We start from the raw sequence: 16,470 nt of genomic DNA on the forward strand, positions 1-16,470 counted from the left end.
GTGTGCCCGTGTGTGTGGCCGTGTGTGTGGCAAGTAGCTGCAGTCATTCGTAGCTGCATTAACCAGGATTCGGTTGATATACCCTGTGCACACAAAGATGAGAAATGGTGTCTTCTGGTATCCGACACGGACTTAGTCAAAAACAAAATACGATTATTATGTGAAACTATTTTATTTTCTGTCGGTTCGTGAACTTTTCATCCAACGCCAACTTGATTTATATTCAACCTTTGGCTTGTCCCAATTTTAACGAATCAATTTTAAAACCTTCTCAGTAATTTTTAGCAAGAAAAACTAAAAATTCGCTTCAACTAAGAGTCGCCCCTTTAACTGTGGAAAACGGATGGAAAATGAGTGGAAAATAGTTGAAAAATGATTTCATGAGACGTTTTTGTTTGAAATCCGATCAGGCTTAAGCGCATTTGCAAAGATCGTCGTAAAAATGAAATCGGCTTCAAACTTAAATTAAATGCGAGTAATATCCTCTTAGCTTTCATGTTTTCCTGTACCATGTTCATAATGTTGTTTTCTCCCCTGACATCTAAAATTCGTCTGAACTCATAATGTTTATAATATTATAGAGATTTTATCAGAACGAAGTAGCATTCTTAGGACTTTCACTCAAATTTTCATATGAAGCCTTCAGACTACAAAACCTCACTACAAAACTCATAAGGATGGGGAGTACAACAATAGAATTTAACAAAAACACAAATTAAAAAAAAATTTTTAAAAAAATTGTTCTTAAGCTAAAAGTGATTGTGATTTTAGAAAAAACATACGAAAATCTAAAATGTATCGTTGCATGTAAGTTAACAATTCATATTGTAATCATTTACATTTTTCCCAAGGTAATTTTACTTTCAGTCCCCCTTTTTGTCGCATACACGGACATTTACTGTGCATAATAAAACGCACCTACACACTGAAAAATATTTCCTAACACGCCGACATGTATATTACGAAAAACTCGTACTGATATTCACACACTTAAATATGTGCACAAACGTGTTAACCAACACTACGATGTAATGACAACTTAAAAGCCATAAATTCAACACAAGCTTATTACACATAGGTATTGTCCAACACTTAATAAAAAAAATAGATGTTAAAATTCACTCTAAGCTACGCACACTGTCGTACTGCGCAACACTACAATGTATAAATGTAAATGTAACTATTCACATACTCGTACTATCCAACACTGTGAGGTAGGCTGACTCGGAAACACACACTTATATTGACCAATACAACGACTTATACACAACTCGCTGCACGAATTGATATTCACACCGAACTATGCACCATAACCTATTGCCTAACACTACGACGTTTAACACTAGCACCGCGCACTAACTAGACGAGGTAAGTTGAGAGCACTGGCTCGTAAGCTATTCGCTGACAATTTTGTTTGTTTTATATTCTTTAAGATGCCTGGACTGTATCTATGGCACCACAATGGACCTACGATCGAGCGGACTGCATTATTAAAACTAAGTTTGCACCATTAAAGCTTGATATGAATATGCAAATTAGAATTTCTGCTGGTAACGCAAAGTACTCTATTGAAGGTTTCCAAATTTTGCTATGTTTAAGCAAATATGTATACAAAATTATTAAAAGTAATACAAGAAGTAGTTTGATATCATTTACATTAACATACGATGCACCTCAAATAATCGACCACAACTGAATCCCAAGAGATCTGCTTAGAGGGTATGTTCCGGTCGCTCACTCCAGCAACACCCGACTGGTATTTTGATTTGGTCATTGCATTCAAATAAAATATCAAGTTGCCATCGCGCACGACGTCTGCTGCTGGCCGACTTTTTTGCGATTTTCAATCTGGCCGCCGTAATGCCAACTGTCAAATGTGAGATAGAGAAAACAAGCGGCAAGCAAATCCAGAGACAGAAAACCGCATTGCGAATTTTGTCCAGGAGCCCCCCTTCATAAACTTTTAAACCAACAAAACTTGCCAGCACGAAAAATACACCGTGCGAAAAAAGCCTAGTTATACATTTATTTTTCTTATATTTTTTAGTTCAGACATTATTACAAAAGAAAAAAAAAATCGATTGATATTTATAGATTGATGTACCAAAGTTTTCTCGGTTCTATTCACTGAAAATACCTTTCCAATTTTCCAACAAATTTTACGAATCGGCTTGCTTTTTTTCTGTGTCTGCACATTAAATAAAAGAACTTATTGTCAACTTTTTGTGGGTCAATCAGCTACAATAAATCAATTTTATATAACTACGTTACGACTTAAAAGTGGCCGAGTATTCAATAACGTTACGTAAAACTTTTCCAATGCCATCAAACTCAATTGGTTTTTACTACAGCTTATTGAATTTGACCATTTGGATACTAAAAAATAACCGATCATAATTTCATAATATTACGTTAGCGCTAACATTTTGATATGCCTTACGTCAAAAAGATTCTTACGATGTAAGCTTACGGTACGTATCGTGTTCATGTGTAACTCTTGCAGAAGGTTGCCTACGTTTTTTACCAGGGAGCTAGTTAACAGCTCTGCACTTTTTTTATGGTATGATCTGGTCCATTGTTTACGTCATATAGTAACGTAACGTTAATGCAACTTCTGCTTAAAACATTTGCTATGGCTGTCTTCAGTAATCTCTTCTTACGTAACGTAACGAAAAATATTAGCTTTTCTTGCGAGACCACTTGTCAAGTTTGTTGTGCTCTTGCGAACTTAAAAACATAACTAGCCTGCAGAATGAACAGCTCAGCTCATGAACGACATACCGCCTGCTTACGTACGTACGTAAACGTAATGCAAAATTTATTGAAGTGGATATTTTGAATTTTCCATTAAGTTGGCATTTCCATACTTTGTGCCTCTTTGAGACGCACACAAAAAAACAAATGTCAAAATAAATCTAGAGCTATAACGTAACGTGCGTAAGTGTATTTACGGGCATAGATGCCTGTGTGTGTGCGTACTTGAATTGCCGCACATATTTTAGATGAAGGCACTTTGAAATTGGGAATGCATGCATTATTTTTTGCTAGAACGCCCAGCAAATTTATGTACGCGTCTATCTCTATATGTGACTCACTAAACCAACTGCCGTCCCCTCTTCCACATCACCTAGGCCATACCATCTTAGCCAAGCATGCCATCCTACACCCTGCACAATTCGCCGTCTTGGCTTGCCTTGAGCCCTGCCAGTTGCCGGAGCGGCTGAGCAGCCTTTCAAATGTCATATGAATTTTTTTGCGCTTGACTGTTGCCGATGCGCGTGTGTGTGTGTGGGCGTGTGTGTCTGTGTGTACGTTAACATAATTATATGTATATATGCATACCCTGTAGTCCGGAGTTGAACGAAGCACGCGCATGATCACCTTTCCTTGTGCTCTCCACCCGAGGATAGGAGAAGCGACAGCGCTGTCCCTTCTTCTAACCACCTAAAAGGCAACACGGGGCCAATTGGCTGGGGCTTGCCGACGAACACGGCCCACTATGCCAAGCTACAGGGTATATAAATTTACATATGTATATGAATTTGTGTGTTGTTATTGGTGCGCAAATTTTCGTACACTTGAAGGCAGCCAACGCAATTTGTGCCCGCGCTTGATCTTATGATAGCCCCCCCCCCCCCCCCCCCTCCCCCTTGTTCAACCACATCCCTCTAGCTGTCTGCCACTAACTACAAGCTGGCTGTCGCTATAATTTTCGAAAAGGATTTACAATGCTAAAATTACTTCCTAAGCCATTCGACCTTGTCGTCGTTATGTACCACCGCATCAAGCACAGCCTGAGCCGCAGCCTCAGCCACAGCCACAGCCACAGCCTCAGCGTCAGCCGCCGCCTTAGCCGCAGGAGCAGCAGCTGCCTCCTCTTATCGCGCATCCTTTTTCGCGCGAGTGTGTGTGTGTGTGTGTCGCGTGCTTTTTCTCTAGTTCGCAACTATGCGCAAATCCTCACAACGAACTGTTTACATCTGGTGCGGATTCTGGATTGAGTCGTCTTTTTTGTATTTTTGGCCCGTCGACTGGTTTGTTTGTTCCCAGCCATATGCCAATGGCCTGGCATTGGTTGCTTTGATACCCTTTCATTTAAGCGCAAGGGTATCGTAGATACAAGCAAACTCAGGCGCTATCGGCTTTTGGATACGGCTTGGTTTAAGGTTCAGTTCAGTTCTTATTGAAAAATACAAATTGGAATTCTGGTTTGCAGCCTAGATAGGGACAAATATTCAAAGCAGCCAAGCTTCAGGTTAAACTTGACGTTAACTTTGTTTTTATTTTATTTACCATCCTTCTCAATATGGTCAAACCATTAACAGGTGGCAGCACTGCAACACTTTAGAACATTGGCAACTCCAACAATTGTAATCTTATATTGATGCATAGGATTTCGCCTTTTAGATTGTCTTTCCGTCAGTTAAATGAAAGATGTTAAAGGTTAAAGTGCTTGTTAGCTTTGACAGCAAGTAGGACTTGATTACAGGATAACTGCCAGTCAAGCACTCAAGACTAGAATGCGCTATTTTCTATCTTTTTATTTATTTTTTTAACTTGCTTTTGGCACTTTTGCATGTATAGAATGTGTGTGTGCTAGCGTGTGTGTGTGTGTGTGTGCGGTCTTTGTCATCCTTAGGCTTTTTTGGCCGCTGTTCAACACTGGCTACACGCCCACTCAACGACAGCTGCTGCCAGCATTTTACACTGCCAGCTGCAAGTTGCTGTCCCCGTTGCCTGTCGTTGCCTTTTGAACTTTAATATGCGCCTCGATGGCGACGGTGTGTGTGTGTGTGTGTGTGTGTGTGTGCGCGCGCGCGATGTGTGTCTATGTGTCTGTGTGCGACAAAGGATAGCTCAATTTTACAAAGGCGTTGATGTGCACACACACATACACACGCACACGCACACACACACACACACACACACACACACGACCGCGCACACACATGCTTTGCATAGGAAACCCTCTTAGTTGTCGGAGTAATTCCCATTTATAATTTACTGTCGTCGATTTATAAATGAGCCGATGCCATCATCGTTGCCCGCGTTACCGCTGCATGGGCCACCAATTGGGCGGCTCAGACTCAAGTGCTTAACATAATTTTAGGCGTATTTGTGGCATTAACAGGGACAAAGGCAAACGATTGTCTCCGTACGCCTTGGTGTGCTCGTATGTGCGTGTGTGTGTGTGTGTGTTGTACACTGCCCAAAACGTTGCTTACAAAGTGTTCAAGTGAAGTCAGATAGAGCTTGGCCTGCAGCAAAATTGCAGCCCAAAGCTGCTGAAAGCTCTTTTAAGTTTAAGCATGCATTTAAAAGCTTTGACCGTGTGATCAACTTGGGAAAAGGAACACTTGCAGAGGAAAAATAGGCCAGATCTAGGGATGGAATTATAAAGAAAAAAGGAAAGCTTCTTAAAGCTCTCGTCAAAGATACTTCAGTATGTATTTATCAAGGCGGACATCCTTGTTTTTTGGTGGTTCGTTAAATGATTCGAACTGCTGCTTGTTTTTAGGCTCCTCTGGCTCAGATTTAGATTCTTTATCTCTCAAACCCAGCTTATGTCTATGTTTATGATAAATAAAAAAAGAATTTAAATACTTAATACAAGCCGGTTGGTAGATCACTTTTATATGCACATAGCGTTAAGATCAAATTGAGTTTTGAGTAAAATGAAAGATTTAATACATTTGCCTACTAATGAATTTTGTGCAGTGTACACATTTGATAGTTCCACAGGTGCGCCATAGACAGCTCTTAAGCTATGCACAGCTCTGACCCTGAGCATTGGCTTAAATGTGTGCGCCCGTGCCTGAGCCCCAGGCATTGTCGCATATGTGTAATTAGAAATTTATAAAGTGCAGCTTTCGTATGCGGCTGCATATACCCAAAATCAGCAGCCACAAATCTGGGCTTAATGCGGTCTCGACATCTTGCAACCATTATTATTTGAATTAAAGCTGCAATTTTCACATGGTTACTTCAATGCAAAAATATTTTTGAAAAAAAAAAAATAGCTCACGCGCAAGCAGAGCACTCGGACTCCTAGCTCTGCCAAATGTTAAGGATATATAAAAATAGTGTCCTATTCCACAGCTTGGTATCGCAACGTTGACTGCCACACAAAATTAAGAAGTGTTAACCCAATTCCGCAAGACGTAGCTCGGGCCAAGAACTATGTATATGAATGCTATATACATCTGAATTAGTATATTTAAGTACAACTGCTTACCATATGCATCTGGCTGAACACTTTCAATTTGATATCCGCTTGAAAGTCTTACAGTGCATTTAAGCAAACAAAAAAAAAAAAAAAAAAAAAAAAAAGCGAACTGGGACTAATTTAACTTTATTTAGTAATTGTTTAACATTTCAAACAGCTTACTTGATTTGATACTCTCTCGAGAGGCATAGAACGATTTTAATTTGATTTTTTTAATTCCTCTTTGTGCCTTGTCCGTAAACGTTGCAGAGTTGGCGCTGTTAAACTTTAAATGCAACAAACCAAGCTTAAGCTTTAATGCTTCAAATACCTTATACAGTTTTTAACTTCACACGAAATCTTTTAAAGCTTTAAGCAAAACCTAAATTTTCCATAATATAACATTTTAGTAGTGCATTATGACAATAAATTGACTTCAATTCAAAAACGCTTCAAATGCAACCGGGGAGCTCCTACTGCCAACAATCGTTCGGTTTTGTTATGCTACAACACAAAACTTTCTTCGTATATTAAAGCTTTAAGTAAAAAGCTAAAACTTTTCCATAATTATTCACAAATAGCTGCACATCTATTTTAAGCATATGCACAAAGCTTTTTGTAATTTGTTAAATTCAACGGCGTCTAGCAGGTCCTTCCCCGCTTTCTCTCTCTCTTTGTCTCCCTCCTTCTCACTCGCTCTCTCTCTCTCTCGCCGTCTCTAGTTTGAAACTTATAAAATTATGATACCCAGAAAGCAACAAATTTTAATTGCAAGAAAATTTTCGTAATTCACGCACACAAGACAGAGACATAGATAAACTCATATGTGTAAGCCGAGGGAGGTGTGGCTGGGGCGGGCGAGCATGGGCGTAGAAAGGGGGTCCGCTGTCAGAATGGACGCAAGCTACTAATGTAGCCAAGAGTAATACGAGCGAGGGGCGTGCCTGCAGTTGGAGGTAGCACTAGGATTGTAAAATAAACCAAGACCAACAAAAAAAATAAATAAAAAACAAACCAAAAGCTCGTTTCAAGTTGTGGAAGAGTTAAAGTATGGAGAAGGGGGCTGGGAGTTGGGGATGCCTCGAAACTATGCAGCTGATTGCATGTGTGTGTGTTGTGTGTGTGTTGTGTGTGTGTTGTGTGTGCGTTTGTGTCTGTGTGTGTGTGTGTAAGTTATAAATTTATTTAGCCAACGCGCGTATAGCGCATAAATTGCTGAGCGCAAGCTGCTCAAGGGTTGCCACCCCGTTCCACAGTTACATCCTAGAAATGCCAGGCGCTTTGCTCTGTGTGAAGAATTGAAATTTATTGTTATTGTAAGCCTCACACACACACACACACAGAGAGGCTGCACCTTGTGGTGTTGTTGTTGCTGCTGCTGCTGAATTACCCGCAGGCAAAATAATAATGTAATAATAATTTTTCCAACTCGTTAACACATGGAACGTGCGTTACACATGCTCGAACTGAACTCCGACCCAGAGACCACCAAAGACCAAAGACCCAAAAACCACCTTCGAACCGAAAGCCGAACCTGAAACTGAACCGTAACCCAACCCCAACCCCAACCCCTCAATCCCCGCCAGCAACCACCATTATGACCAGCATGTGGCATGTAAGTAAAGCGTTTCCTTGTCGGCAAAAACGGCGGAAATCGTGTGTGGATTAGATGCATCTAGTCGAAATTAATGATGCGAACAAGGGAATGTTGCGGCAAGCTGGCGAAGATACGTATATGAAGGAAGAGAACAGTCAACGAATTAGTTGGAAAAGCAAGTGGAAGTCGAGAGTGTTGAGTACCAGAAAATGCCTTGAACCTCGATCCGAGCTGACATTCCAATCGAACAACTTTGATAGCACCCAGTATGTGAGTATATCAAAATGCAAATATATATCTTTAAGGGTAAGTTATTTTAAATTTCGGTAGGAAAAGTCTAGTATTCTAAGTCCATATAAAAGGTATATCTAGGTCTTATTATCTTCGAGTTATGCTTAAGACCTTTGTCTCAAGTTCGATATTAATCGATATTAGGACAATGGACCGATATTTATCGATATGAAGACAATGGTTGGATGAAATGTCATGATCAAATCAACTCAGCAGTTAATCCCGATTGTGAATATATATACTTCTTTATATATCATTCATATCATACGGATATGCTTCGGCTCAGGCTTAGTTTCGGCTGTTCTGAATCTAGCTTAATGTTCAGTTCAGGATACAAAAAAATTAAAATTTTGGGCTTAAGACAATTCGATTCAAAAATTGACGTAAAAATAGGCATACTTTAAAGGGATTCAGCTCACTGACTGCTAGATATATGCTCATAATATTACTGATTTACTTGGTCTACGAATTTAAAAGCAAAGCCTCAGCAGCCGCTTGCACATGTGATTAAAATAAATAATTCCAAAACAATTCCAAATCGATTCAATCCAATTCGCACAATCAGCCAACAACTTGTAATTGAAATTTAAATAACTATTTGTAAGGACTTGCCACAATCAGAGCATAGCTCAAATGGGGTTGATTCATTGATTTAAGCTGAACTAAACGACGTGATGCTGGCCGCAATCTAAAAATATTTGATTTATTCAATGCTTGGCATTCTATGGTATAATCATTTCTCAGGCTTTGCCTTATTTCATTTTCTTTCTGGCACAAAACAAGAGCTTAACAAGGCGACCGCAGCAGCTGCCTTTCTGCGTTTTTATACCCCGCAAACTATTGAAATCGGTAGTTTGGGGTAGATTGCCGCTATGCCAGTGCATGTAACAGGCAGAAGGAAGAAACAAGAAGCACGTAATTTTTACACATCTGCTTGATCAGGTCGACTGACATAAGCAGAACAAGTCTATCTTTGTTTTTGTCAGTTTAATAAATTATCGATAAATATCGATTTTGAGAAGTGACCTTAAGCCAAACTTTGGGCTCTCGTATGAGCACCAAACTGACAGAAGCTCATATTTAAGGTACAAACCCCTCAATTTGGTATTAAGCTCTGAAAGTGTTACAAACTATAGATATGTCACACTTAAGATAACTACGAATGCGTTTCTAATAGAATGTGTCCAAGTGGGGACAAAGCACAGCGGGGTGTGGGTAACTAAATGCATGTTTATAGACGAGTACAGGGTATACCCTAGAGTCGTTCACTCGCAACTGAAACACTCTTAGTTGCTTTATTTTCCTGTGCATCCATGCTTTATTCTCAGCTTTCCTTTCACTGACAGCACAAAAAACGAGAAACGAACCACAAAAAGAATAAAAATCCATTTGTAAGGCGCTTTTAGTGCAGTGGGTCGCCCGGTTTGCCGGTTGGCCGGCTGCCCGGCTGCCCGGTCGCCGGTTCGTCTGGCTGCCTGGATTGCTGGAGCTGAACTAGAATAAAATAATTGAATTCAATTTATCGGCATAAATTGTTTTAATTAAAACTGAAAAACAATGCACAGCAAATATCAAAGGCACACCGAAGCGTTGATGGTCTTTGTTTATTTTTTGCCTGTGTGCAACTTTTTTAAAATAATTTGATTCTATTTTATTAATATAAAATAATATTAATTAGAACACGCAAATCCGAACTGTTGCAGTTCCTTAAACTAGCTCTGCTTGAGATCTTTCTATCCATATGAACAACTTTTTGAGATCTCTGGCTCAGCAGAAAAAAGCCGATTTAAATTGAAAGAGGCTTTGTTTTTTTTCCAATCGACATTTTCCCTTTTGTGTGTTGCCATCTAAATACTCTTAAGGTTTCTTAGGGCTTTCTGGCATTAATTGAATTTAATTCGGTTTATGGTTAAGAAACGATATTTGTTCTAAAATAGTTTTTGATTCATATTCAACCTCACATATTTACCATTGTTTTTCATTTTTATCTTTGGCCTGCATATTTGAAATATGCCTCTGCGCCATAGCTTTATTTTTGGATAATCCTATTCTATAAGGAACCTCATTCTTATAAAATTAGGGGTTTTTATAACATATACATTTTATCTATATGTATACTCTTAAAGTTTTCCAGCTATCGCCATGAACCAAGTTTAAGCCCAATTTTAAGCACCGAATAATGAAATATTATTTCCCTAGACCAACTTTGAGCTTAGATATAAACATTTGAAATATTTCCAAATCACAAAACAAGCTTCGATCGACACTTATTCTGCGAACCACTTTCGAAACCCTTATGGAACCACTCTTAAAGAACACGCTAACGATCACAAGAACATTTATTGTCATATGTGGATGTAAACAAATAGCTAAGAATCAATTTGATTTTCATATAATAACCTATTTCTAAATATTTTGTGTGACGATTATATAGTTAAAGGACTCGCATCGGAATCCTGGAGGCACTTGTTCATGTCAGGACCAAGCAAAAATTGCCGAATGCGGCGCAGAACAACAATAAAGGCATTCGTCGTTTGAGCAGAAGGCACATCGGTTAAGTTGGTTTAGTTAGAATTGAATGCTAGGAACTAGAAATTGCGTTAAAAGAATTTAAAATTTGGTATAAAAAAAGAGGACGGAACACAAAGAATAATTGTTTGTTTGTTAACTAGTTCCTGTGTGATCTTTTGCTGTTCGCCAACACTTAAAGGCTGGCCCAAATCTGTGCAATTAGCTCGTCCGTCTGCTGTATAAAAGTTTCGAGTGGAACTATTTGTTGATCGATCGGTACCTCATCCGGTTCAATATCTACATCCATTTCTAGTTCATCCGGTTCCGAGTCCGAATTTGGCTCCGGTGTTGTCTCACGCTCCTGATCCAAGTCATCCAAATCGATGTCCTGCATCTGCGATAAGTTCGGTTGCATGGAATCGTTTACGTTGTCCATGGAGTCCAGATTATTCGAATAGAAGGAGAAGGTATACGGCGCACCGTTGCGACCCGGACTTTCGCTTTGTGAACTGGCCGATGAAGTGGCCAGATTCTCCTGGGGACGCCAATGGCTATAGAAGGAAAGCGGCACAGACTCATCTGGATATTGACGATAGTTGGGACTATGACGCAGACCCCTGCGATAGTTAAAATTTTCGTACGTATGGCGCCAGGCGTAACGCTCCTCCTGGGCCGTCTGGGCGGGCAGCTCGCCGACAAGCCGCCGGAATGGGCGACTGAGCTCTGTCTCAAAGGTGCGATCCTCGTTGTACTGCCAGGCGTTTAGATCCTCGCTGCTGCAGCTTATCTCGGAGCGTATGTCCTCGATGTCGCCATTGGTGCCGCACGAGCCAATGTCCCAATCATCATCATCCGCCTGCGTAGGCTCATTGGCCAGATTAACCCAATCGGAATTGAGGCGTGTGGCCAAACCGGTGGCATGGGCGCGCAACTGGCGCACCATGTACGCATCGAAGGATTCATCATCCTCGAAATCGCTCTCCCAGCTCTCCTCATCGCCCTGCTCCTCCTCGTTCTCCTCCTCGCTGCTGGTTAGCGACCAGAACTGCTGCGGAAACTCCTCAAAGTCGGGTCCCAAAAATATGGAGCTGCGTATATCCGAATCCGAGGATGACGAATCATTATCGCACTTGATCTGCGAATCATCATAGTCATCGTAGGGCACGTATTCCGGTGTGCACTCACATGTCTCGCCCTCATCCTCGGTTTCATCCTCGGTCTCGCTGCTGATCTCCTCTTCGGTATGCAGCTCATTAATGTCCGTCTGCTGAGACTCGTCCTCAATTTTGGCCGGCAACTGAGCCATGTTGGGCATAAAGAGCTGTTCGGCAGCCTGCACGGAACGCTGAACCCGCTCCAGCATCGCCTGCAGCGATTGGCTGGTGAAGTGTATGTCCTGGACCAGGGCTGGCAGCACGGGATTCTGCTGTGGCGCCACCCAGCCAAAGACGTTATCCAATATCCTGGCCGTGCGCATCACATAACTGCAATAGTGCTCCACCATGCGGTAAACAGCCGTTGGCTGAACGAATTCGCCGCCGACTAGAATGCGGGGCGCGGACTGCACCGGATTACGGGGCAAGTCCAGGGGACTCATCATCAGCTGTTGCAATATATTGCCACCGGCTGGATCCTGTACCAAACCCAAATTGTGTATCAATTCCGGATTCACGGTGAAATTGTGTATAGTATTCGTATAGTGCTGGCCATTATGAATGATCAACGTGGATATACACCAGGTGGCCGGTATTGGACCCGTCTCGGGTGCTATATTTATGTGCATTACAGTGCCCGGCGCCACCTGAATGGTGAACATGCAATTCTCCGATTGACGCAATAAGTTTGTGGTATCGCGCTGCATCTTCTCTAGATCGGCATCGTCCATTTGCTCGTCCTGTATGTCCAGTTTGCGATTACCCTCATCCATGCCTGTGCTCTAATCATATATCTATATAAATACATATGCATATATACACACATATATGTAAATACAAACACATATACATATATTAATATATATGTATATGTATATGTTCTGTTTGGTAGAGTTTCGGTGCCGCGTCTTGAGCTGTTTCAATTAGAAAACGTTATTGGCAAATTAGATTTCCAATCGAAAATTCACTTTTCAATTACATCTCAAGTACCCCCCGCAATTAATATCCGGCGTATTCCGTTCAATTAATATAGCACGCCTGCGGGCATATGCCGATTGTTCAACCCTCCTCGAGAGCGGCTGTCTTTTTGAATTTAATTCTCTTTTCTTTGTCACTTACCCACCTGTTTAAAATATTTGTGGTTTTTTGCACGGAAATTTGTGTGCTTTAATTTTTTTCAGCTTTTTTTTTTAATTTTTTATTTTTTTTTTTTTTTTGGGGTAGGGGATTTAGTCACAAATTTGATGTGTTTTGTTATAAGGAATTTTCTCAAACTGTCACCTGGAACTGCTTTGCTTCACTCGTGCAAATGAAACAAACGAGAAACGACCCTGTCTCTCCATTTGGCTTGGCCTACTATATAACATTTTAGTGTTCTATTTCGCATTCCAAATGGAAGCCGCAGCCAAATTGCCACGTTTATGCTATGCAAATAGCAGTGGGTCTACAAGCCTTTACAATAAGCATATTTCTTTAACTTAAGTTTCAAGAAATATGCAGCTACTTGTTTAAATAATAGATTCTTGCTCTCACACACATTCATGCTCTCTCACAATTACGACGCACGTGAGATAACATCTGCAACCCTATAGGGTACATGTATATTCTTTATCCGTCTGTACATTTGTCTCTTTATCTACGCAAGCAATGCTCACAGTCTTATAGCTATCGTCAATAAACTTTGCATGGGTCCGTCTTGTCTGAAATCCATATAGATGCCACAGGAACAAGCGCGCAAAAAATAAGTTCTTGTCTGGACAGCTTTTTTGCTTTTCAATATATCTAGACAAAATCTTATCAATATCGGACCACTATATCATATAGCTGCCATAAAAACATGTAGTCAAAAATTAGCTTCTTGTATAAAAAACGTTCATGTTTATAAAGTTATTTGAACCAAACTCGACACATTTGCTATATATGCCATATGAGTCAGGTCGGATTAACATAAGATGTACAAGGGTATTCAAAGTTTGGCGTGCCGAACATAGCCCTTCTATATTGTTTACAATTACTGTACGTTCGCCTCCTAAGCTGTTAAATATTATTATATATATATGTATATACTTATATATTTTATCTTTAAGTTAAATTGATTTACCATATGCACTTAGTAAAGCCGCAAGAATTGTTAACAATAACTGAACAGCTGGCCTTTGCTTGTGTGCTTTTTGCTTCCGCTTAATTGGCAGCACTGGCGCATGCGTTAAGTTGGCTACGCCTGCGTTTGTCGCTATACATATGAAGTTGGCTGCGCCGGAAATTCGCCTTGCATATTAAGTTGGCTGCGACACAATTAAGCTGCCAACTGGCTTTTTGTGACTTGAGTGGAAAATTAGCCGTTGAAATCGGTTTGCCTTTTCAGTTTCAATTTGGGGCGATTTTCGATTTAGAAAAGTCAGCCCTTGTTGTGTCGCCGAAATCCAATCAGCCAATGCCCTTGCGGTCGACGCCTGCTTGAACAAATTTCTGCATATTTGGTGCTAATGGAATTTTAACACAAATTAGTTGTATTGCCTAAATGCCAGTAAGCAATTTGGTAATATGTCAGAGCCAAAAGTTGACCTGCGGCATTTCAGTCATCGCTTGCTCGGGAATGGGAAGCACAGGCACTGGTAACTGGGCTATAACAAGGTGTGCGGGGTTGGCGAAACCGCAAAACCAATTTCGTTGGCCGAGTGCTTTTTGTGCTTGAGTCGAGGACGGCAATTGAGGCGGCAGCTGGAGTCGGGATGGGAGCCGGAGTGGGAGTCGAAATGGGAGTCGGAGTGGGAGGCGGAGTGGAAGCTGGAGTCAAAGCTGCTGCTCTGTTGACTGTGTGCGATTGGCAATTTCTTAGCTGCGTCATCCGGCTTGCCACATGGCACATGCCACATGGCATATGCCACGGCCAGTTGGCACAGTTGCAACTGCTGCTGCAGGCAACATGGCTAATAAGATGGGCTGTACACACACACACAGACACACACACACACTGTCAAGCTACAATATCGGCATTAAATATTTTTACTTGACATTGCGCTGCAATAAAATCAAATCAACAGCCAAGTGAAACAGAGACAAGACGCCATAGAGCGAAAGAGAGAGAGAGAGGCACAGTATCTGTGGCCAGGGCTGTCAACTCGCTAGCAATAACTATTATGCCACCCCTCCCCTTTTTACAGCAGTTCCCCTCCCAGAAAAAATGAAATAATTTTGCCGCAAGGCAGCAAAAAGGAAACGAAAGGAAGGCAAAGGCAAAGGCATAAGCGAAGCACCGACCAAAGCGGAACGGGCAAAAATATTATCGAACGTGATTTATTTTATTTGCCGCCATCGCTCTTTGAGTTAAAGGAAAAATATTTGGTGAGCACTGTAAAAACAAGAGCAGCTAGCGCAGGGCCTTAGGCGCTGCCAGCATCGAGTACTCTCAGAGGCCAGCATCGAGTAGCAAGTACGATTCCATTTTCATTTTAAATAATAATAGACGACAAGTAAATGTAAATGTTTTTCTTAGCACATTTATTCCACGATTGTTTTCATAATGTAATATGCAATAACAGTTACTGCAAAAAATTGGTCACACTGGGCAACGCAAATGGTGCAGCAACGAGTCGACAAAAGTGCATGCTTGATTGGATTCAATGTGATTGATGGCTATCAGCGGGTGAAACGAAGCTTCGTTTCAACATAAACTGATTTGCAATAAAATTAGTATATATACAAGCATATAGGTATGTCAAGCTTACCTCTAAGCAACCAAAAATGTACATACCTACTCATTACTCAATAAAATAGTAAAGAGAAACGAAGAGCGAAAAATAGAGAAAGAAGGCGAAAGAGTATGCAAAAGTGTAAATAATATTAAAGCATTAGCAGTGAAACTTTAAGCTTGAAAATCTTTGCCTTGCTTGAATTCATGAGAATCGCATAGAGAGTCAGTAAAAGTAGGTTTGTCTGAATTTGTTGAAAGTGGAAAGTTCATGCATATACACAAGTGCATATACATAGACATATATGCAATATGTACTAAATATGTACTGGCATGCATACATGCATATGTAAATTCATACATATGTACATGCAAAAAAGTCATAAAAACTTGACCTTGCCTGGATCTAGTAGTTTTCTATACATGTTAAGCTTTTCACTTATCTCTCACTTTACCCACATCAAAAGTAATGTTCAAAATTTAAACAGATCATAAAGTGAGTGAAACACGTATTCTTTATATCATAATATACATGTTTAAAACAAGATTTAAGCCCCATTAAACGAAGATTAAACTTGAGCTGTACGGGCCAAAGTCCTCAATTTTCCACCAAGCGAGATGAATTTACCAAAATCACGTCCTTAATCGATTTTGTGTTTTACCTTCCAGCATACAGCTGGGAGTGGCTTTATCATAAATGTTTGCTGAAATTTGCATGAAGCTTACTTTGTAGCAAACAGCTGAATATGGTCTATTTGCACAGCTTCTATCAACCTAACCTCAAAATATGCCGCACATAACCTCAACTGCATGTTAAAAAGCAACACGAACATGTGCTAAACATAACCGAACCACACACTCACCTACACTTAATATCTGGCTAAGCCATAATTTTACGCTTACTGGCTGGCATATTTTAGGCCAGAATCTCAGCCAGCTTCAGGCTTTGGTTAGTTGCCACTGGGCCGACGTGTCCAACTGGAGTCCCATCCATTTGGCCCATCTATTTTGGTGGTATCTG

At 40.6% G+C, this 16,470-nt stretch overlaps 1 protein-coding gene and 2 long non-coding RNA genes across 6 annotated transcripts; 1 reads left to right on the plus strand and 2 right to left on the minus strand.

Moving 5' to 3' along the window:
- The first annotated feature begins 669 nt into the window (after window positions 1–669).
- On the plus strand, window positions 670–1,981 carry LOC115768372. Its single transcript, XR_004018516.1, has 3 exons — window positions 670–807; window positions 868–1,368; window positions 1,434–1,981. It is a non-coding gene; the product is annotated as an uncharacterized LOC115768372 (long non-coding RNA).
- Window positions 1,982–5,617: 3,636 nt separating this feature from the next.
- On the minus strand, window positions 5,618–6,331 carry LOC115768386. Its single transcript, XR_004018517.1, has 3 exons — window positions 6,236–6,331; window positions 6,026–6,178; window positions 5,618–5,963 (listed from the first exon to the last, which is right to left on the minus strand). It is a non-coding gene; the product is annotated as an uncharacterized LOC115768386 (long non-coding RNA).
- A 4,104-nt stretch (window positions 6,332–10,435) lies between these two features.
- Window positions 10,436–13,031, minus strand: LOC115768391. Of its 4 annotated transcripts, none has more exons than XM_030712964.1 (2): window positions 12,878–13,031; window positions 10,436–12,552 (listed from the first exon to the last, which is right to left on the minus strand). In XM_030712964.1, the coding sequence occupies exon 2, from the start codon at window positions 12,529–12,531 to the stop codon at window positions 10,798–10,800; it is 1,734 nt and encodes a 577-aa protein (XP_030568824.1). In that variant the 5' UTR covers window positions 12,532–12,552; window positions 12,878–13,031; the 3' UTR covers window positions 10,436–10,797. The 4 variants fall into 4 exon arrangements, with proteins under 4 accessions (XP_030568824.1, XP_030568825.1, XP_030568823.1 ...); XM_030712965.1 differs by having other exon boundaries at window positions 10,436–12,540; window positions 12,882–13,030; XM_030712963.1 differs by having other exon boundaries at window positions 12,882–13,030.
- Between the last annotated feature and the right edge of the window lie 3,439 nt (window positions 13,032–16,470).

The sequence above is a fragment of the Drosophila novamexicana genome, unplaced genomic scaffold (genome assembly GCF_003285875.2).
Source record: "Drosophila novamexicana strain 15010-1031.04,08,12 unplaced genomic scaffold, DnovRS2.1 tig00001762-arrow-arrow-pilon, whole genome shotgun sequence".
In the NCBI taxonomy this organism is placed as follows: Eukaryota; Metazoa; Arthropoda; class Insecta; order Diptera; family Drosophilidae; genus Drosophila; species Drosophila novamexicana.

What these genes read in the sequence shown, in the direction of transcription:
- LOC115768391 (XM_030712964.1), bottom strand. Translation starts at nt 12,531, where the DNA reads ATGGATGAGGGTAATCGCAAACTGGACATACAGGACGAGCAAATGGAC.